At 37.8% G+C, this 23983-nt stretch overlaps 1 protein-coding gene across 3 annotated transcripts in view; it reads left to right on the top strand.

Moving 5' to 3' along the window:
- The window catches only part of GRM1 (glutamate metabotropic receptor 1), a 402017-nt gene that overhangs the window by 130705 nt on the left and 247329 nt on the right, over nt 1–23983 (top strand). For all 3 annotated transcript variants that reach the window (XM_070461683.1, XM_070461684.1, XM_070461685.1), the window contains exon 3: nt 4653–4902. In XM_070461683.1, the coding sequence (XP_070317784.1) occupies nt 4653–4902 (250 nt within the window). The remainder of the gene's footprint in view (nt 1–4652; nt 4903–23983) is intronic.

Here is a 23983-nt window from a genome sequence, read left to right as displayed (position 1 = left end):
CTAGCATCAGGATCTTTTCCAGTGAGTTGGATCTTTGTATCAGCTGGCCAAAGGATTAGAACTTCAGCTTCAGCATGAGTCCTTCCAACAAATATTCAAGGTTGATTTCCTTTAGGATTGACTTGTTTGATCTCCTTGCAGTCCAAGGGACTCTTAGGTATCTTCTCCAGCACCACAGTTTGAAAGCATCAATTCTTTTGTGCTCAGCTTTCTTTATGGTCCAACTCTCACATTCATATATGACTACTGGAAAAATCACAACTTTGACTATAATGGCCTTACCTTCATTTTTAATGACAAATATTCCATTTTGTGGCTTATATTTCATTTTTATGGCTAATGTTTTTGAATAATATTCCACTCCATGTGTATGTAACATATTATTACATTTTCTTTATCCATTCACCCATCAACGGACACTTAGGCTATTTCCATATCTTTGCTATTTGAGATACTCATTTCATTTCCTTTATTTATATCCCTAGTAGAGGGATTAGTTCCCTGGTGGCTCAGATGGTAAATAAATTGCTGGCAATGTGGGAGACCTGGGTTTGATCCCTGGGTTGGCAAGATCCCCTGGAGAAGGGAGTGGCTACCCACTCCAGTATTCTGGCCTGGAGAATTCCATGAATAGAGGAGCCTGACAGGCTACAATCCATGGGGTTACAAAGAGTTGGACACGACTGAGAAACTTTCACTTTCAAAGTGATTTCTGGATCATATAGCAGTTCCATTTAAAAATTGTGGAGAACTTCATATTGTTTTCCATAATTGCTGTACCAACTTACATCCCTGCCAACAATGGTGACTCAAATGGTAAAAAGTCTGTCTGCAATGCAGGAGACCCAGGTTCAATCCCTGGATAGGGAAGATCCCATGGAGAAGGTCATGGCAACCCACTCCAGTGTTCTTTCCTGGAGAATCCCATGGACAGAGGAGCCTGGTGGGCTATAGTTCATGTGGTTGCAAAGAGTTAGACATGACTGAAGCCACTTAGTATGCATACACAACAATGTCCAAGGATTCCTTTTTCTCCATATCCTCGCCAACAAGAGGCACTTTCTTTTTTTTTTTTTCAAGAGGCACTTTCTTTAGGCAGACTTTCCTGATTCCTAACCTACAGCATCTCTATTAAATATTTACATTCAAGTTTGCCATGTCATTCTACTAAATAAAAGTACTGCAATGTGATTTTAAGTTTCCTAGAGGTGATTTTCTTCCTCTTTTGTATAGTATTTGTATCTAGTACTATCATCAATGTAACTAGTACACGAGGTAATATTTATGAATGTGAAATTTAAAATATAAAGATTTATAAATGTGCAAGTTATTATTCTTGTTCTTATATAATAAGAATTACTTTCATAGAAATATGCTAGTTTGTATAAGCCTTCATAAGAGAAATGAGCAGTTTAAATATGGTCTGTCACATCATATTCAGCTCTCAATCAATTGGTATAGTGAATAACTACCCTCCAAACAAGAAAATATGAATAAAGAAATTGAAACAACTATGTCATAGAAGCAATTAAACTATGCCGACATTTTTAAAAAAATTATAAAAACATACATGTTTAATTGCTTGTTGCTATTAAGTTGGTCAATGAGAATTCTTTCAAACTGTCAAAAAACAAAAGAAAAACAAGCAATAACTTGGAATAAGGTAGACTGTTCCAATTCTAACACAAAGAAGCTTCATGACTGTTGGTGAGCCCTCTTACTTGGCCCAATTTCCTTGCTGTAGCCTGAAGGGTTTGGACAGAGTATGTCTAAAGCTTTTACTAGATTGAAAACCAAGGATTTCCTTATTTGAATGCATAGAATATTCTTGCTCATTTAGTCTGCTTGTATTTTGATAAAAGAGTAAAACCATTTTCTGTGATCGGAGTCCAAAGATAGACCCTAGCAGTTGAGTTGCTTCCCTTGCAACACCATCTTATGATGCCTTTTTAGTGCCTTTGGCTGAAAGAGTTGGCTGGTGATGTCTATGTGCCTCGTAGATTTCGGAACCTGCCTTTATTGTGAGTAAGCAGCATCTGACTTCCTTCCTTGCACCCTCTGCTGCAGACAGATCAGCCATTCACTTGCCAGCTGCAGTCTCCCCCCCGCCCTTTTTTTTTTAATCAGTCAGTGCCTCTTGTCTGAGCCATGATATGCTTCCAAAGTCCAGGGAGTTGAGGATTTTGCCATGTGTTCAATCTTCCATTTGGGCTTCACTGGACCATATGAAGCCACTGAAGGTAGTTAAAAGAAGAGGCAAAAACTTTAATTTGGTAATTTAGTATTATGAACAGGAAGCAAGAACGTTTTCTTTTTAAAAAGACAGGATAATCTTATTAGGTTTCAACAATGTCCATGAAAATTTTATAGATATCGAGATTTCAATAGTAAGTTCTTAATGGACAGTATCATTGTTTAAAGTTCTTTTACTTAGCTCTCGCTATATTTTATGCAATAAATGTGACATGTGATATTTACCTTGAAAAAATTTGAAAGCTACTGCCAAACTGTCCACTAAGATTTGAACTACTCTTACCACAAGTGAATGTATTTGTGCCTTGCCAATAATGAATATCATGAATCTTTGAAATTCTGGCAATCTGATAAATAAATAGTACCATGAAAAAATAGTACCTTGTTTTTATTTTTAATTTTTTTTCCATTTATTTTTATTAGTTGGAGGCTAATTACTTTACAACATTGCAGTGGTTTTTGTCACACATTGAAATGAATTAGCCATGGATTTACATGTATTCCCCATCCCGGTCCCCCCTCCCACCTCCCTCTCCACCCCATCCCTCTGGGTCTTCCCAGTGCACCAGGCCTGAGCACTTGTCTCATGCATCCAACCTGGGCTGGTGATGTGTTTCACCCGAGATATACATGTTTCGATGCTGTTCTCTTGAAACATCCCACCCTCGCCTTCTCCCACAGAGTCCACAAGTCTGTTCTATACATCTGAGTCTCTTTTTCTTTTTTTGCATATAGGGTTGTACTGTCTTCATAATTAGTGAGATTCGGTGATTTTTTTTCATATACTATTACCCACTTTTACTTATTTTGTTTACATTGCTTATTTATAATTTTTGCCTCTTCCTCTACTGGTTGTTACAACAAATGTAGTTGTACTGTGCATTTAGTGTCCAGAATTATTCTAAATACTAAGACTACATCATTGAATAAATGAATTATGACTTATTCAGAACAAGATGTTATCATGGAACTAGGGGGAAGAGAAAATTAAATAAGAAAAAATTTCAGGGAATGTACAAAAATTAAAAAAAAATCAAGGGTTATGATCAGTATAAACTGGCAGGTTACTTTGAGCTGAGTGCAAAATAAAATATGAGGTTGAAAAACCGCTGGAGATGGGGTAGTAAAATATATGCACTCGAATGATGAGGACAAAAACAGAGACTGGGATGCTGGATGTCCACATTCAGAGATATTAGAAACATTTGTGAATACAAGGTTAAACATGTGAACATGAAAGTAGCTGAGTTACAGGAAATATCACTGGATAGAGGAGGTTGAGAAAATGTGAGGATATGATATTGGGTCATTTACATGGGTACCAAAATCCCTAAACTTGGAGACAGGAGTGGAGGTACAGAGGAGGCAGGGGCTAAAATCATCCATGAAATAGAGAGATGGGGGACTGACATGATGTGATATTTGTCTTTTGTGGGGTTTTTGTTATTTATTTATTTCTGCACTAGGTCTTCATTGTTGTGCACAGGCTTTCTCGAGTTAGGACGAGCATGGGCTCCACCCTAGCTGCGGTGCCTGGGCTTCTCACTGCGGTGGCTTCTCCTGTGAATCCGGAGCGCTAGGCTTGTGGGCTTCAGTCGATGCGGTGCAGGAGCTTAGCTGTCCAGGGGCGTGTGGAATCTTCTGAGATCAGGGATCAAACCTGTGTCCCCTTCACTGGCAGGCAGATCCTTAACCACTGGACCACCAGGGAAGAAGTCCTGATACTTGTTTTATTTCATTGATTTCTATTTCTTACTTTTAAAGTATATCTTCTTATAATAATATTAAAATCAAAGCATAAGGCCAAATCTCCCATAATTCTTTCACTCTATCAGAGGATGTTGATAAAGTGAATTTTATGATTGATCCCTGTAGCAGCTTTGATTGAGCCCTGTAGCAGGTTTTTATCTGTGTATTCCAGCCTAGCCAGGTGCTCCATTTGCTTGACTTACTCTTCATGGAAACGTGGCAGGACTTGCTATCAGCGTGAGTGTCTGCTCTTAACCTGGCAGCCAGATGAAGCAAGTCCTCAACTGAACACGTCTCACTGTGCTGGTTGACCTCCTATCCCAATGTGCTGACCTCTCCATATCGCTAAAATCTGGAACAACCACTAGTGATGACGACTGTAAAACAGGACAGCATCTTTTATGTCTCAAAACAGTTTTCACTGTGGACACCCAAGTTGTTAATTTTCTATTTCTTTCAGAGTTGATAGTTTGATTATATTTGATTTTTTTCTTTACTCCATCCAGATCTTCCTTCAGTCCCAGTTATATTTTCAAATTACTTGGCAAGTCTGTTCTCTCTGTTCTCTGGGACTAATGAGTCTTTATTCTAGCTTGTGAGTGCAGTCCTTTTCAGATTGTCTTGAACATCTGCTGGTTGTTTCTGGACAGGGAATTATGGGGAGAGTGGAATGGATGCTTTCAAAGAGCTGGCCGCCCAGGAAGGCCTCTGCATCGCCCACTCAGACAAAATCTACAGCAACGCTGGGGAGAAGAGTTTTGACCGACTCCTGCGCAAGCTCCGAGAGCGGCTTCCCAAGGCCAGAGTGGTGGTGTGCTTCTGCGAAGGGATGACCGTCAGGGGCCTCCTGAGCGCCATGCGGCGCCTTGGCGTCGTGGGCGAGTTTTCACTCATCGGAAGGTAAATTTCTATCTCTTTCTCCCTCTCTTTCTCTCTCTCTCTCTCACACACACTTTGGCACACATGTACTTGCTCTCATTAAACTGGACTCCCTGACTCCAAAACAATGCGATGTGCTTTGGTCCTGAATCTCACTGCGAGTGGGGCGATTGCCATTTTCATGATAAAGAAGAGCAGAGCAGTGGATGACAAGATGATGGAATTGTTTCAGAAGAGAATGGGAAATTGTTGCTAGAATGTTTTGTCCCGATGAATTGTTCTTTTCATTTGCTTCTGGGCTTCTACCTCTCCTCCTCCCCAAACCACAGGGATGCTTTTGTCTTGTATTCCTAAGCATAGATAACTTATTGAGGTCTTGGTGGATGAAGGGTAGTCATGAAGATGGAAATATATATTCAGATCTTAAATGGAAAAGACTAGTTGAATGCAGGTGTGGACATGCAGCCAAACTCTGGCTCTTGGTCGTATAATCTCTTACGTTTATGGGATGGCAAATAGTGATGCTGTCAGCATGTGATTTCTGGAATTGCAAGTTGTGGGTTACTAAGTCTGTGTTCTTTCTATACTATGTGTGGGAATAGATATTCAGTATCATCATATTTTTCATAGGATCTTTGACCTAACAGGTATCTTGTTTAATTTGCCTTCTTCTAATATGAATACATGTCGGAACTGATAAATTTTTCCAAGGAACCTACTAAATGTACCAGAATGAAAGCTTCCACTGATCTCTGACTCTGTCCCACTCATTTTTTCCAGATCTCTTTTTCTCCTCCATCTTCTCTTCTGGCTAGAGTACAATCTTTTCTCACCTGCCAAAGTGCCTTCACCACTGGCCCCCTTCTCTAGCAAAGTGGGCAGCAGTGGTGTGGACACTCACCCAGGACCTTTCCCTTCTGACCTGCCCTTGTGATCATGACTGAAATGCTAGTAAAACCAACCTCACTATCATCTGGAGCTAGACGCACAGAGCCAATCAAAGACTTAAATAGAAGGTAGGACAGAAATACAATTAAATGAATAAAGAAACAAAGAAATGGTCTCTAGGCATGAAGAACTATGAAGTCAAGGTCAAAGTACAATTCAAGATTAAAAAAATGATTGAATTTGGGTGAAGCTGGCACACTGCCACAGAGTGTCTTTTTGGCTTTTTTGACATGATGCAGTTGTGTGAAGCTGTTTAAGTAGGCATCTCTAAAGAAGGAGTGTTTAAAGAAGGAATGTTACTTCCTTTATCAGTGAAAAAGAATGTAAGTAGCATTGTTGAAATGTTACATGGAATAACATTCTTAATATATGCACCAGGGCAGATGGCACATAGATATTTAATTTTTTAATTGATTTTTAAAGTGACTGCTTTTATGAAGGGTGCTGGTTTTTCTAAAAAATTCTCATGTTTACCATTTTCAAAAGAAGATAAGTCTGTTTTGCTGGATTCATTCATTTAATATCTCCAAAGAGAAGCTCACTACCTGGATTCTGGAGATCTTGAACAGAATGTAGCAAATATGTGAGCTTTGGCAGGGTATAAAGACTACCTGGTTATGAAATGTGTTTATATAAAATTCTATAGTGAGTAATTGGAGTGTAAAGAGTTCATTCCCTTATTTCTCTGGGTCTTGCTTACCTGCTAATAATGGAACTGAGTCCATATAGGTATTTCTGAGTCTCCCGTGTGCTTCCTCCTGATGAGGTCAGCTACCTGGGATATCTACTTCTTTTGCTCCTCTCTTTCTCTGCCTCACCTCTTCTGGGTTCTACTGATGTATCCCAAAGATCCTGTGATCACAGTGAGCACCTGTGCTTCTAAGGATACTTTGCTGTACAATAGTCACTGCCGGTAAAGCTTGAAACCCTGGAGATGTCAAAGCTACGACACACAGTAGTTTCTGACTTTCTGGGCTGTATACCATGAGGGCCTATCAGAGTGGCTTTTACTCTCATATATTAGAGCATTTGATGGAAAACAGCCTTTTCCCATTCTTTGTTCACAGCTCTCTCCCTTCCTTGGGAGAGATATGAATCCAGATATGAGTCCAGGGGGAGCTGAGCTGGCAATAAAGACAAGAAATAACACTATGGCATACTTAATTAGCCTTGCCTTCAGAAGCTTGATTCTCCCAATTCCTGTATGATGAATTCCAACCCAAATACTCCCCTGTTCCTAATGCCAATGACATTTGATGAGCTTGGTTCCCTAATTTCGGCAGGCATGTCCAGAAGGGTTCCAGTTTAAGACCAAGTTGCAACTTCTAGCTACATTTGTAATGCTGTCAAATATATCTCCTCCCCATATAAGGGGCTTTAACTTACCAAATGATAAACTCCTTTGAGGTCTGGAGCCACTATTTGGTTTCTTTCACAATACATGGTTTAATTCTGGATGCTGCTGATTTCAGAGAAGACATTGTGTAGATGGAGATGGACCTCTTTTCATAGAGATGAAGACAAGTAAATAATGCTGTAGACTGCAGCAAGATACATTTAGTTAAGAAAAAAGTAATAGAAATTCCTGAATGGAGATTTGTATTCCTTTGCCCCCCCGTTGGCTCCTCTTTTCTCTTGCACTTCACATCCAACACAGAAAGAAACATTGTTTGTGCTACAGTCAAAGCATATCCAGACTTTGATGACTTAATACCATTCTTTCTATTACCATCCTAGTCGAAGCCAACATCATCTCTCCCTTGGGTTTTTGTAAAAACCTGTGAATTGATCCTTGCCCCTTCCCACATCTATTCTTAAAGCAAAGGGGTCTTTTAAAAATTTAAGTCAGGTAATGTCTTTTAATCTTACATGCTCAATGCCTGAAAATGGCATTTATTTTTTCTCATAACAAAGTCCTTGCAGTGGTCTTCAAAATCTACATTCTGTCACCGGGACTGAGTTCTTTATAATGGAATAATAAACCATCATGACAAATAGAATTTTAGAAAGTTCTCAGAGACCTTAAAAATCCTGTATTTAATGAATATATGTGTGGAAAAATAAAACAATATATGAGCTAAGAGTTCTAGCTCAGCCACAGAGTAATCATGTGATTTTAAGTCACTTTCTGTCTCTGACTGTCTTTTTTCCTTATAAAAATTAATGGCTTGGCTCCAGATCATCTTTAAATATTTTTCCAGTTCTGAAATTTATGGTCTTAATTTATGGTCAAATTTATGGTCTCAATATATAATATTAAGACAATATGACTGAACTATGTTCAAAAAGAATGTATTTATTGATTCATTTTTTCTAAAGTTATTCATGAATTTAGATTAATAAATGTACACTTTTTGCCAGTCACCTTGTAAAAACCTGGAGAATTTATTGAATAGAACTGCTTAGAATTAGTGTCTTAATTTGTGGTCATGGAATGTAGCCAGAATATCCACATAAAAATCAAACCTTTGACTTTGGACAAATTGGAATAATATTCTTATCAAGTAAGTTAACTAACCAAAGCCGAGTTAATCATCACACAAAAGGATCATTCTTTCTTGATTCTTAAAACTACCTCCTTCAAGATGCTTCTTAGATGGTAGAAGTGTCTGCCTACAAAGCAGGAGACCCAGGTTCGACCCCTGGGTTGGGAAGATCCCCTGGAGAAGGAAATGGAAACCCAACCAGTATTCTTGCCTGGAAAATTCCCATGAATGGAGGAGCCTGGTAGGCTTCAGTCCATGGGGTCGCAAAGAGTCGGACACGACTGAGCGACTTCACTTTCACTTTTCACTTTCATATCTATAATTATATTTTAATTGTTATGGTGATGATGATAATGGTGATAACACTTGTTTAGGACTCACTGTATGCCAGGCACTGTTCTAAGCACTTTGTATGTGCTCATGCTCAGTTGCTCAGTCATGTTCGACTCTTTGCGACCCCATGAACTGTAGCAAGCCAGGCCTCCCTGTCCATCACCAACTCCTGGAGTTCACCCAAACCATGTCCATCAAGTCAGTGATGCCATCCAACCATCTCATCCTCTGTCGTCCCCTTCTCCTGCCCTCAATCTTTCCAAGCATCAAGGTCTTTTCCAATGAGTCAGCTCTGCTCATCAGGTGGCCAAAGTATTGGAGTTTCAGCTTCAACATCAGTCCTTCCAATGAACACCCAGGACGGATCTCCTTTAGGATGGACTGGTTGGATCTTCTTGCAGTCCAAGGGACTCTCAAGAGTCTTCTCCAACACCTCAGTTCAAAAGCATCAATTCTTCAATGCTCAGCTTTCTTTATAGTCCAACTCTCGCATCCATCCATGACCACTGGAAAAACCATTGCCTTGACTAGACAGACCTTTGTTGGCAAAGTAATGGCTCTGCTTTTTAATAATGCTGTCTAGGTTGGTCATAACTTTCCTTCCAAGGAGTAAGTGTCTTTTAATTTCATGGCTGCAGTCACCATCTGCAGTGATTTTGGAGCCCCCCAAAAATAAAATCTGACACTGTTTCCACTGTTTCCCATTCTATTTCCCATGAAGTGATGGGACTGGATGCCATGATCTTAGTTTTCTGAATGTTGAGCTTTAAGCCAGCTTTTTCACTCTCCTCTTTCACTTTCACTCTTTCACTAAAGAGGCTCTTTAGTTCTTCTTCATTTTCTGCCATAAGGGTGGTGTCATCTGCATATCTGAGGTGATTGATATTTCTCCCGGCAATCTTGATTCCAGTTTGTGCTTCCTCCAGCCCCGCGTTTCTCCTGATGTACTCTTCATATAAGTTAAATAAGCAGGGTGACAATATACAGCCTGATGTACTCCTTTTCCTATTTGAAACCAGTCTGTTGTTCCATGTCCAGTTCTAACTGTTGCTTCCTGACCTGCATACAGGTTTCTCAAGAGGCAGGTCAGGTGGTCTTGGTATTCCTATCTCTTTCAGAATTTTCCACAATTTATTGTGATCCACACAGTCAAAGGCTTTGGCATAGTTAATAAAGCAGAAATAGATGTTTTTCTGGAACTCTCTTTCTTTTTCAATGATCCAGCATATGTTGGCAATTTGATCTCTGGTTCCTCTGCCTATTCTAAAACCAGCTTGAACATCTGGAAGTTCACGGTTCACATATTGCTGAAGCCTGGCTTGGAGAACTTTAAGCATTACTTTACTAGCATGTGAGATGAGTGCAATTGTGTGGTAGTTTGAGCATTCTTTGGTATTGCCTTTCTTTGGCATTGGAACGAAAACTGACCTTTTCCAGTCCTGTGGCCACTGCTGAATTTTTCAAATTTTCTATCATATTGAGTGCGGCACTTTCACAGCATCATCTTTCAGGATTTGAAATAGCTGAACTGGAATTCCATCACCTCCACTAGCTTTGTTTGTAGTGATGCTTCCTATTAGCTTTTAGTTTTTGTTTTTTTTCAGTTTGTTTTCTCTTTTAGAGATTTATTTCATTGTTTAGAGCCACCTTATTTGGGAAAATAAACTGAGGTATATCTGATAAATTATTTTACATTTCTAATTATTTGAATCCTTAATTTCTCTCTTAGTGATAAATGTTTTACAAGATATTTCAAAAAGGGGGCACATATTTTCAAGCTCATCATCTTTAACATGAGACTCCACAATATAATTCTCTATTTGCATACCAGTCTTTATCTATGAAACTTGTTATTGTTTAGTAACTAAAAAATGGCACATAAAGAGTCAGACATGACTTAGTGACTAAAACACTAAAACAAAGTCTCTAAATTGTGTTTGACTCTTTTGTGACCCCATGGACTATAGTCTGCCAGGCTTCTCTGTCAATGGGATTCGCCAGGTAAGAGTATTAGAGTGGGTTATCATTTCTTTCTCCAGGGAATCCCCAGGGATCAAACCCATGTCTCCTGCGTTGGTGGGTGGATTCTTTGCCACTGAACCAACAGGGAAGCCCATCTGTGGAACTATACCTTTGTAAAACCTGATTTGGAATAAGTAGGTAATAACTCTTTGAAATCCTCTGTTATAATTATTAAAATTCTAAAAATTAAACAAAGATTTGTTCTAATTCCTATATTGTTCTTTTATTTGAAGAAAGTGAAAATAAGCATGATTTATTTGTGTAAATACATAAAAATAGCTACCATTTATTGAGGATTTGGTATGTACTAAACTAATAATATATGATATCTCCAGTCTTAACAACCTGAAAGGTTGATTTGCAAGATAAAGAAGTTAAACAATTACCCCAGTTACTAAATTAATAAGTTGTTGCTGTTCCATAGCTAATTCATGTCCAACTCTTAGCAGCCCAGTGGACTGCAGTGAGCCAGGCATCCCTGTCCTTCACTGTCTATTGGCATTTGCTCAGACTCAGACTCATGTCCATTGAGTTGGTGATGCCATTCAACCATCTAATTCTCTGTTACTCCCTACTCCTCCTGCCCTGAATCTTTTCCAGCATCAGGGTCTTTTTCAAAGAGTCAGTTCTTTGCATCAAGTGACCAAAGGATTGGATCTTCAGCGTCAGCATCAGACAGTCCAATGAATATTCAGAGTTGATTTCCTTCACTATTGACTGGTTTGATCTCTTTGCTGTCTAAGGGACTCTCAAGAGTCTTCAAAACCAGACTTTTGAAAACATCAATTCTTTGGCACTCAGCCTTCTTTATGGTCCAACTTTCACACCTGTACATGACTACTGGAAAAACCATTATCTTTGACTATATGGACCTTTGTTTGCAAAGTGATGTCTCTGCTTTTTAATACACTGTCTAGGTTGGTCACAGCTTTTCTTCCATGGAGCAAGCGCCTTTTGACTTCATGGATAGAGACAACATCTGCAGTGATTTTGGAGCCCAAGAAAATAAAGTCTCTCACTGTTACCATTGTTTCCCCATCTATTTGCCATGAAATGATGAGAGAAGATGCCATGATCTTCATTTTTTGAATATTGAGTTTTAAGCCAGCTTTTTCACACTTTAAAAAAAAATTTCATCAATGGGCGCTTTAGTTCCTCATTGCTTTAAAGAGGTATCATTTGTGTATTTGAGGTTATTATTTCTCCTGGCAGTCTTGATTCCAGCTTGTGAGTCATACAGCCCAGCATTTCAAATTATGTGATCTGCATAGAAGTTAAATAAGCAGGGTGACAATATATAGTCTTGTCATAGTTCTTTCCTAATTTTGAACCAATCCATTGTTCCATGTTCAGTTCTAACTATTGCTTCTTGTCCTGCCTACAGGTTTCTCAAGATACAGTTAAGGTGGTCTGGTATTCCCATCTCTTTAAGAATTTTTCACAGCTTGTGATCCACACAATCAAAGACTTTAGCATAGTGAATGAAGTAAAAATAGATGTTTTCCTGGGTTTCTTTGATTTTTCTATAATCCAACTGATGTTGAAAATTTAATCTCTGGTTCATCTGCCTTTTCTAAATCCAGCTTGTACATCTGGAAGTTCTCAGTTCACTTACTGCTAAGCCTTGCTTGAAGGATTTTGAGTATTACCTTGTTAGCATGTGAAATAAATGTAATTGTATGGTAAACTGGACATTCTTTGGCATTGCCCTTCTTTGGGATTGGAGTGAAAACTGACCTTTTCCAGTCCTGTGACCACTGCTGAAAGAGTTTTCCAAATTTGCTGGCATATTGAGTGCAGCACTTTGGCAGCATCATCTTTAAATATTTGAAATAGATCAGCTGGAATTCCATCACCTCCACTAGTTTTGTTTATAGCAATGCTTTCTAAGGCCCACTTGACTTCACACTCCAAGATGTCCAGCTCTAGATAAGTGACCACAGCATTACGGTTGTCTGAGTCATTAAGACCTTTTTTTGTATAGTTCTTCTGTGTATTTTTGCTACATCTCTTCTACTTCTGTTAGGTCCTTGACATTTCTGTCCTTTATTGTGCCCATCATTGCATGAAATATTCCTTGAAATATTCCTTGGTATCTCTAATTTTCTTGAAGAGATCTCTAGTCTTTCCCATTCTATTGCTTTCCTCTATTTCTTTGCTTTGTTCACTTAAGAAAGTTTTATTATCTCTCCTTGCTATTCTCTGGAACTCTGCATTCATTTGGGTGTATCTTTCCCTTTCTCCTTTGCCTTTCACTTTTCTTCTTTTCTCAGCTACTTGTAAGGCTTCCTCAGACAACCATTTTGCCTTCTTGCATTTCTTTTACTTGGGGATTGTTTTGGTCACCACCTCCTATACAATGTTACAAATCTCCATCTATAGTTCTTCAGGCACTCTATCAGATCTAATCCCTTGAATCTATTCATCACCCCCACTGTATAATCATAAAGGATTTGGTTAGGTCATATCTGGATAATCTAAGCTGTGATTTTTGTGTTCTGGCAGAAGTTGAGCACATGTCCTTCTACTCCACCATCTTGATCAGGCAAAATTCAAATTACCTACTATACCCTAGCATCATATAGATATACAAATATCAAACTGTAACCTTTTCAATGATAGGAATCGGAAATAACTGAGTGACTAACACACACACACATAATGGTAGGAACCAGATTTTATATATATATATATTTTTTTTCCTTATCATGCCAAGTACAATGTTTTAATATGTTCATTGTTTAGGAACTATGTCAGAAAGCTTGGAGTGTCATAGTGAGATAGGATAACTTCGTGTTTAGTCCTGGGTTCTCTTTCATATTCCAGGATCAGTAAGTTTTACCTAGTGTGGTAAGGGTTGATGTTCTTCAGTCAGCCTCTGTTTCTATAATTCATCTGTAAAGTTGGGTCTAATATTTGCTTACCTCTCAGGTTGTTGTATTTGTCTATTCACAAAATGCTTATTTGTTTTATACCAAAACTGAATATCAGTATTATGTTTGTCAGAGACACAGTCTTTACTGAGATTGAAGAAGAAATTTCTGGCTTTCATTCTATTCCTAGTGTTGGCATTCTCCTTGGCATCTAACCTGGCTTCCTCCTCTTGGGAAGCCCTTCTAGTAGATTTACATTCTACTTTTTTCGGAGTCTCTGTTTAGATATACTTAGGTATGACATATTTAATTATGTATTTCCTAGACCTTTCTAGTTAGTGGATTATGACATCTTATTTCCACACTATAAGTAATAAACATACAATAAAGATAATTAGGTCAATAACCTTCCATTTCATCCCTGCTCTCTAGTATATCTTGATTAGTCAATTCATAGTATGTGGTCCTTACATTTCAAGTGGCTCCTCCTTTCTTGGGTCTTCTCTAGTGGCTCAGATGGCAAAGAATCTGCCTGTTATGTGGGAGACCCTGGTTCAGTCTCTGGCTTGGGAGGATCCCCTGAAGAAGGGAGTGCCTGCCCATTCCAGTATTCTGGCCTGGAGAATTCCATGGGCAGAGAAGCCTGGTGGGCTACAGTCTATGGGGTCACAAAGAGTTGCTCACACTGTGCAACTAACACACTCACATTTTAATCTTTCACTTCTTTTCCACATCCCTTTCTTATTGGTGTGTACTGTTTTACCTCTTATCTCTCCCACCTTTGCAATCTTCTCATTCACTAGATCCAGTTTCTGTTATCTGCCACTCAAGAGAAATCCTCCAAATCCCCAATCTAAAATCTTATCTGTGAAAACACTAACACCCCAATGTATGAGCTGAAAGCATAAGAAACAACCTTAGACACATTTTTAAAATATGACTGGAATGGAGCTTTTATCTGGAAAGAAGCCTACAGCTTCATTTTAAAACAAAGGAAATATTTGTTTTTTACAGTGTATTTTTTGATCTTTTTTTTCAAGAACCTAAACACATATTTAGAAGAGTGACCTCTATAACCCTTGAAACATAAGATGATATACCACGGTATTATGTTCCACACACTTATGTTTTTAATGAAAAATGAGTTACTTTAGATCCCATCTTCCCATTATGAAAAAAAATGGGGAAATATCTAAAGTGTGCAGCCTTCAGGCAAAATTGCAAAGGTTATATGTTTTAAGTAAATGTGGACTTCCAGTGAAGTGTGACATCCCTCAAAATGGATTATAATCAGAAAGTGGCCAAAACAGATGAGCATCTTCTGACGTATAACGGTCATGACTTAAAGATTCATAACCTGGCCTTCTTTAGGATCCCAAGGGCAGAAAATGATCACTAACCTGCTAACAGACTATCCTTTCCTTGAAACACTCCTTCTCCAAAGGAAGATTAATGGGAGCTTTGTGGAAGATTACACTGTTAGAAAAAGACGATGAGAAATGTGTGCTAAGGAAGGAGAAGAGATTTAGAGCACTCTGGAGAATAAGCATCATTTGTAGGTTTATGACAGTCATTTTGAGCATAGACCTCAGCCATGGAAATGCTCAGGATTTCCACAAAACTGGGGGACAGTTAGTAGTTATTAACTCTTCCTTTATAGCAATGCTTATTTCTGTGTTTCAGATAACACACACATGAAAACTGAAAGACTCTACTCTCATGGTCTCTATTTGCCTAGAAGATATTAAAAATACTGAAGGAGAGGGTTTCAGGTGCCTTTTGTATCATAAGGCACTGGCTCAAATTAGAATGAATGAAGAAGGGTGTCGTTATGGTTTACCCAAGTTTGTGTTTGAGGCTGATTGAAGACTACAGGGAATTTATCTTAATACATTTTTGTAGTTTCCGTGACAGTCAATCCTCAGTCTGGCCGCACATCAGACTCATTAGGGCCTCTTAAAAATATGGATTCTTGGATCTCACCCCACACCATTAATAGAATTTCTTGGTGAAGGCCTTTGGATCTTCCTTTTTCAAAAGGACTCAAGATGAGTTACATGTCAGGACCACAACTGTGTGATGTCTGCATCAGGGTTTTGCGCTCAGGTGATGTTCACTATGAATGAATTGCTTACAAGATATATTTGAAAAGGAAGATGAAGTGAAAAATTTAATTCCACTGCCTATCAATACACCATTTCAGCTCTAGGTGGTTATTTGTTTATTTTTAGATTGTATTTTGCTTTACCTTGAAATTTATCTACTTTCAAAAATTTCTTTTAAAAGTAGAGATACATCTGAAAGTAGTGTATAATAGTAGTGTTGGTAATAGTAGTAATAACAGTAGTAGAAATAATAGCAATAAATACTCTTTGCAACTCTGCTTATTTCCTGTGTTTCTGTCTCCTCCTGATGCCCATACTGGCCTATTGAACTGCCCCTGAAAACATTGCCATGTCCCAATTCTCAGACTAGTCAATATGTAGGATAGGAAGCATGTAAACATGTGGCAGATTTAACCTCAGCCATCTCCAAGTCTGGGGTTGCGCATAGCAGACCAATGGATTACTATTGTTGAGTACAATTGATCCTTGAACAACATCGGTTTGAACTGCACAGGTTTACTTTTACATGGTTATTTTCCCAAGTATTAAATAATTACAAGTCCTGCATTGTTGATGGCTGATTGAATCTGAAGTTGCGGAGGAAACACAGATATGGAATACTGCTACAGGTATATGTTATAAGTGGATTGACCTATGCATTGTTCAGGGGTCAACTGTAGTATTCTATGGCATGAATATGCTTCAATTTGCTTATCCATTCTCCTGTTGGTGGGGATTTGGGTTATTTTCTTTCTTTTTTCCCTGTGGATAAAATTTTCCATCTTGTGTAATTTCCTTGCTCTGATATAAATTTGCTACCACCCACAACTTTTGTGCTATTATCAATATACTACATTTCTGCATGTATAGGTCCCCACATATAATTATATGCATATTGTTTTATACAATCACTTTTAATATCATTTAAGGATATGTAAAAGAAAGGATGTGTTTATAGTGTTTTCTTTTTATAATTATTTAAATGTATTTACTTGTGCTGTGTGTGTCTGTGTGTGTGAATTTTCATCTGGGGTAACTTGCTTTCAGCCTGAATAATTTTCTTTAGGATTTTATTTTATTCTTTTGTAAGGTGGACCTGCTAGAAATAAATTCATTCAGTATTTCTTTATCTGAGAATATCTTTATTTCACCTTCATTTTTGAGAAACAAATTTGCCGTAGTCTTGGTTAATAACTTTTTATTTCAGCACTTTTAAAAAAAACTTTTTTTACTGAAGGATAATTGCTTTACAGAATTTTGTTGTCTTCTGTCAAACCTCAACCTGAATCAGCCATAGGTGTACAAAAATCCCTCCCTTTTGAAGCTTCCTCCCATCTCCCTCAGCACCTTGACTACTTCAGCACTTTGACTGTCATTCAAGTGCCTTCTGGCCACCTTTGTTTCCCATGAGATCATTTCTTAATTAGGTGAAATTCAGCTGCATGTAATGAGTTGTTTTTCTCTTGCTGCTTTCAAGATGTTCTTTTTCTTGATTTTCATGGCTTTTACTATGATGAACCTGAGCGTGGATCTTTTTGTATTTATCCTACTTGGAGTTCATTTTTGCCTGTGTTGATAAAAGGTTTTCAATAAATCTGGGGAGTTTCCAGACAATTTTTCTTTGAATATTTTTTTCTGTTCCATTTCCTTTCTCCACTTCTTGGTACTCATATTATATGTATGCTATAATATACATAGCATACAAAGGGTTTCATATTTCTCTGAGCCTGTGTTCATTTTTTAAAATTCTGTTTCCTATCTCTTTGAATTGTATAGTTATTGATATATCTTCAGGTTCAACTATTCTTTCTTCTTAAAGTTCAAACCTACCACTGAGTTCTTCATTTATTATACTTTTTAACTCTAGAATTTCTTCTTGATTTTTCTGTAATGTCTATATTTTTAATGATATTTGGTTAGGCATTTATTTCTTTAAGCATGATTTTCTTAGTTCTTTGACTGTATTTATAAAAAATACTTTGAAGGCTTTGATATAGCTGACATCTGGTCTATTTCCCAGACAGTTTTAGTTGCCTGCTTTTCTAAAAGTATGTATGAGTCACACATTCCTGTTTTTTTTTCTTTTTTTAAAAATATATCACAAGTTTTTGTTTTTGTTTTTTTGCTGTTGCTGAAAAACCACACATTTTAGGTAATATATTGTAGCAACTCTGTATTCTGATTCTTCTATCCCCTCCCTGGAGATTGTTTTTGTTGTTTGTGTTTTTATTTGTTTTGTGCTTGACTCGACTATTTTAGTGCAGCCTATTTCCTTTGGTGTGAAGTGTTTGATTTTGTTTCTCAGAGGGTGCATGTAGCTTTGGGTGTGCACATACTCACTTTGGGGTGACAGTGGTTTAATCAAGGTGTCATTGACTGTCTCTTTTCCTGGTCTCTCTGTTAAACTGTATATTTCTTTTGTTATTATACTCAAATTTAGGCTTCATTGATTATTGACCAATTGCTCTATTGTTTTAAACATCTGGGAGGTTACCTTCTCCATATTCTGATTCAATTAAATTTGGACATGAGTAATTTTTGAGGCTAATCTTTGGTTTGTTCTGAGGAGAGGTGATCAGGTTGAAAATAGGACTGTTTTGGTGTGATAATTCTTCCTACTGGCAAACACTTAGCCATTGTAGCATCCAGAGTTGCCACAGTATATTACCTAAAATGTGTGGTTTTTAACAACAAAATGGAGAAGGCAATGGCACCCCACTCCAGTACTCTTGCCTGGAAAACCCCATGGACAGAGGAGCCTGGTAGGCTGCGGTCCATGGGGTCGCCAAGAGTCGGACACGACTGAGCAACTTTACTTTCACTTTTCCCTTTCATGCATTGGAGAAGGAAATGGCAACCCACTCCAGTGTTCTTGCCTGGAGAATCCCAGGGACGGGGGAGCCTGGTGGGCTGCCGTCTATGGGGTCGCACAGAGTCGGACACGACTGAAGTGACTTAGCAGCAGCAGCAGCTTCAACAACAAAAGAACCCTGTCCCACTTTTATTTAATTTTGATAGATAACAAAATAATTAAGCTTTACCTATTTCAGAGAGTAAAAATAAATAATTTCTCACTGTTCAATTATTCTAGGAATTTAGCTATAAGGGTTGATACTTACATGAAGGAAATTTGCATTTTTTTCCCTGAGGTACTTACCCAGAGCACTTATCATAGTTATAGTCTTTGTCAAGGATGTTCACATATTTGGAAGGATTTGGCTTCTTATTTTTTATCTGACATCATTTAGAAATGAGCCTGTTATAAACATTCCTTTTAGTGATTTTTTAAAAAATTAATTAATTTATTTTAATTGGAGGTTAATTACTTTACAATATTGTAGTGGTTTTTGCCATACTTTAACATGAATCAGCCATGGGTGTACATGTGTTCCCCATCCTGAACCTCTTCCCACCATTTTTATACTATTTTTTCATAGTAGTAATTTTCTTCCTGCATGTGTATATTCCCTAGAAATTACCATGGCAATTTTTCAAAATGAAGATGTAGTTTCAGTGATTTGTGAAAGTACTTTATAATAACTAGGCAGTTTGATGAAAAGGCTTTTGAGTTTGGCATTCCTTGCCAATGAGGAAACAAGCTGGTATATTTTTACTTCTTTGCTTACCAAATATACCACATTGCATAGTTATTAAAATTCACCCTAGTCAATGTCCATGGAGATTGTAAGCTTACCTAAATACTCAAGGGGACTGAAATTGCAAAAATTGTGTCAGAAACAAAGTATAGAAGGGGAACCTGTTTGCATGTTTTGTCAAAATAGAAGTAGAATATTGAAAATTATGAAATTGATTTATTGACTTTGGTCACTACTATTGGAAATAGAAAATTTTATACTGATTGATATAAAATCACTAAATGAAGCTTAAAATTTCAAAAGGATACCCTGGGCTCCTTAACGATGTTTCAGGTTGTTAAGTTAGAGATGTTTGTACTTGTCTCCTAGAGACTTTGTGTCTTGAGTTTTCTGTGCAGAAGGAAAGATGTTTGCATAGATCAGGACTTGTGAAGTGCAAATAGTTTTCATCTATCCAAGATCTTGCTACCCCAAGGCCCAATCTGGGGAGAATCTGCTTCCAAACTCACGCACTTTGCTGTTGCCAGATCTCAAGTTCTTGCTGGCTGTTTGATTGAGATAATCAGTTTTTTGCCATATGGACCTCTCCATGGGGAAGTTTACATAACATCTGGCTTCTCTAGAGCAAGCCAGCAAGAGACAAAGAGAATGGGTGGGCATGAGAGTGAAAGTGGGAGAGAAAGAGAGAGAGAGAGAGGAAGTGATGGAAGTCATGGTCTATTTGTAGCCTAATTGTGGAAGCACTATCCCATTACTTTTGCCAAATTCTACTTATTAGAAGCATATAACTAGATCCAGTGACTCAAGGGAAGGAGAGTGCATAAAAAAGTGAATACCAGAATGCAGGACTATATTAGAGAGTAGTATAGTAGTATGAACAGAATCACAGTATTTGGATTTATAACTAACTCTTCTTAGATAAAAGTTTAGCTTTAAGTCATTTTATGATCTTGATTTTAAAGCCATTATACTAATATGGTTAAGGCAGGAATCACAGTGAAATTTTTTGCAATGACAGCATTAAAGGACATAAGTACTCTCTGCTAGCAGGGCTTCCCAGGTGATGTAGTTGTAAAGAATCCATTGGCAAATGTAGGAGATACAAGAGGTGCATGTTTGATCCCTGGGTTGGGAAGATCTCCAGGAGAAATGTCAACCCACTCAAGTTTTCTTGCTCAGAAATGGACAGAGGAGCCTGGCAGGCTGTAGTCGCAAAGAATCGGACCTGACAGAGCACAGGCACAAGCATGAACCCTCTGTTAGCATTACCACTTGTGTTTACTGAGATTTTTTGCAGACAATTATTACTACCCCTACTTTCCCTCTGTCATCCCATTGAAAAGCTTTAGGAAGACCTGTCACCATTTGTCTCAGTTCAGTTCAGTTGCTCAATCGTGTCTGACTCTTTGCGACCCCATGGACTGTAGCATACTGGACATCCCTGTCCATCACCAGCTGCTGGAGTTTACTCAAACTCATGTCTATTGAGTCGGTGATGCCATCCAACCATTTCATCCTCTGTCATCCCCTTCTCCTCCTGCCTTCAATCTTTCCCAGCATCAGGGTCTTTTCAAATGAGTCAGTTCTTCGCATCAGGTGGCCAAATTATTGGAGTTTCAGCTTCAGCATCAGTCCTTCCAAAGCATATTCAGGACTGATTTCCATCACCCCAGTTAAAAAGAATCAAATCTTCAGCACTCAGCTTTCTTTATAGTCCAGCTCTCACATCCATATGTGACTACTGGAAAGACCATAGCTTGACTAGATGGACCTTTGTTGGCAAAGTAATGTCTCTGCTTTTTAATATGCTTTCTAGTTTGGTCATAACTTTTCTTCCAAGGAACAAGTGTCTTTTAATTTCATGACTGCAGTCACCATCTGCAGTGATTTTGGAGCCCCCCAAAATAAAGTCTGTCACTGTTTCCACTGTTTCCCCATCTATTTGCCATAAAGTGATGAGACCAGATGCCAAGATCTTAGTTTTCTGAATGTTGAGCTTTAAGCCAACTTTTCACTCTCCTCTTTCACTTTCATCAAGAGGCTCTTTAGTTCTTCTTTGCTTTCTGCCATAAGGGTGGTGTCATCTGCATATCTCAGGTTATTGATATTTCTCCTGGTAATCTTGACTCCAGCTTGTGCTTCATCCAGCCCAACGTTTCTCATGATGTACTCTGCATAGAAGTTAAATAAGCAGGGTGAAAATGTACAGCCTTGATGTACTCCTTTTCCTATTTGGAACCAGTCCATTGTTCCATGTCCAGTTCTAACTGTTGCTTCTTGACCTGCATACAGATTTCTCAGGTGGCAGGTCAGGTGGTCTGGTATTCCCATCTCTTTAAGAATTTCCCACAGTTTGTTGTTTCCACCATTTGTCTGAACATACGTTTATAGGCTTCCTCATGGTCCTAGAGGTAAAGAACTCACCTGTCAATGCAGGAGAGTCAAAAAATGCAGGTTTGATCTCTGGGTGGGGAAGATTCCCTGGAGGAGGGAATGGGAGCTCAATCCAGTATTCTTGCCTGGGAAATACCATGTACAGAGAAGCCTGGTGAGCTATAGTCCATAGGCTCGCAAAGAATCAGATATGACTGAAGTGACTTAACACACACACACTTGGTGTGGATGATGTTTCTTGATTGGATTTATTATATTATCCATAGGAGAAACAGTATATTAAAAGCAGGAGCATTTTATTTTATGGAAATTTGTTTGATTTTGTAGGATTTTTGTTTTCAAAATGGTAAATAGTAAAAGTGAAACAGCACAATACACATAAATACAAATGCAGAATCCATTTCATAAATCCAAAATATTCTCTTCTGCATCAAGCTAAGTGAGGTCTGATCTTGAAAGGATTGGGCTACATCAACAGACGAATGGATGAGGAAGCTATGGTACATATACACCATGGAATATTACTCAGCCATTAAAAAGAATTCATTTGAATCAGTTCTAATGAGATGGATGAAACTGGAGCCCATTATACAGAGCGAAGTAAGCCAGAAAGATAAAGACCATTACAGTATACTAACACATATATATGGACTTTAGAAAGATGGTAACGAGAACCCTATATGCAAAACAGAAAAAGGGACTCAGATGTATAGAACAGACTTGTGGACTCTGGGAGAAGGCGAGGGTGGGATGTTTCAAGAGAACAGCATTGAAACATGTATATTATCTAGGGTGAAACAGATCACCAGCCCAGGTTGGGTGCATGAGACAAGTGCTTGGGCCTGGTGGACTGGGAAGACCCAGACGGATGGGGAGGAGAAGGAGGTGGGAGGGGGGACTGGGATGGGGAATACATGTAAATCCATGGCTGATTCGTTTCAATGTATGACAAAAACTACTGTAATGATGTAAAGTGATTAGCCTCCTACTAATAAAAATAAATGGAAAAAAAAAAAAAGAAAGGATTGGGCTAGCCAGTTGAAATAAAGCAAAATTGGTGGGGGGGAAGGGAAGAAAATATCCTCTTTTTAGTTTATTGGAAAAACATTTTTTTTTAAAAAATCACAGACTTTCAAGTCTTTATGCACAATTCTCATGATAAGGAAAATAACATGTGAATGCAATACCCTCTTAGTAAGATGAGAAAGACCTAATGTATTTTCTAAATATTATATGGTTTATATTGAACTTTGAAAATATGCTGTTGTATTTCAAAGAACATAACATAACACTTGGTTTATGTACACTTGTTATATACAAGTTATATATATACATGTTATGTACACATGTTATAATAGCATTATGGCTATAGGTAAGCATCTAACCCTCCTTCTTCACTTGTAGAAGGGAGACAAATACTGCTACTAAATATAGTACTTATATCATAAGATATTTTGTTGATTAAATGATAAACTATAAACATGTTAAGGATAGGGTCTTTTTTTTATTCATTGTTGAATCCCTAGTACCCCTATAACAATGCCTGGAACTCAGACGGTATTCATTATATACTTGATATTAAGCCAATATGTCCAGTTTAGTACCTGACACACAGTAAACATCCAATAAATATTGACAATCGCGATTATCTATCCAACAGTAAAACACAGTTTTCTAAAGTCAGTGAGGATGTTTTAAGTTGAAATAGTCAAGCAGAAGTTTCAGAACCACCTGTCAGGAACTGGAAGAGATTGCTCTATTAGAAAGATTTATTGGTCTACATGATTTTAAATTATGATATGTTGTAACTGCTTTTTTAGAATTGATGAATCGATATGCTTACCTCCCTTTTGAGCATTACAGAACATAGTTACAATTTTATGGTCTCCCATGCTCTTTGGTCAAATTAGGGTGAGAAAATTAATACAAAAAACTCAGAGACCCTGATTTACTAAAATTTTGATTTAGATCAGTTTGATCTATCTCCTCTAGAATCAACAGCTCAATAATACTTGAAAGGGAAAAATTTATATATATTTCTCTTCAAGATAAATGAAATATTATAATTCTTTTGTGTTTTTTAAGCAACAAGGAAATTGTATGTGATATATACTAAAATAATTCATTCAATAAATTCTTTGAAAAGATAATTAAATCTTTTAATGAACTTATCTCTTTAAATTGAACAGTACATTATGCCAAATAATTACTCTAAAAAGATAGCTTTCTAGCAGTAGTGACAAGAGTCAGAAACACTTGGATTCTAATCCCAGCCTCCCTGTCTACTGATAAGAGACCTTGAGAAGGTTTGTACATAGACCTATTACATAGAGTTACTGCAACTT

This window comes from Odocoileus virginianus, chromosome 34, assembly GCF_023699985.2.
Source record: "Odocoileus virginianus isolate 20LAN1187 ecotype Illinois chromosome 34, Ovbor_1.2, whole genome shotgun sequence".
NCBI classification, from domain to species: domain Eukaryota; kingdom Metazoa; phylum Chordata; class Mammalia; order Artiodactyla; family Cervidae; genus Odocoileus; species Odocoileus virginianus.
Note: the sequence above shows the minus strand (reverse complement) of the source record. Positions and strands in the feature narration are given on the sequence as shown.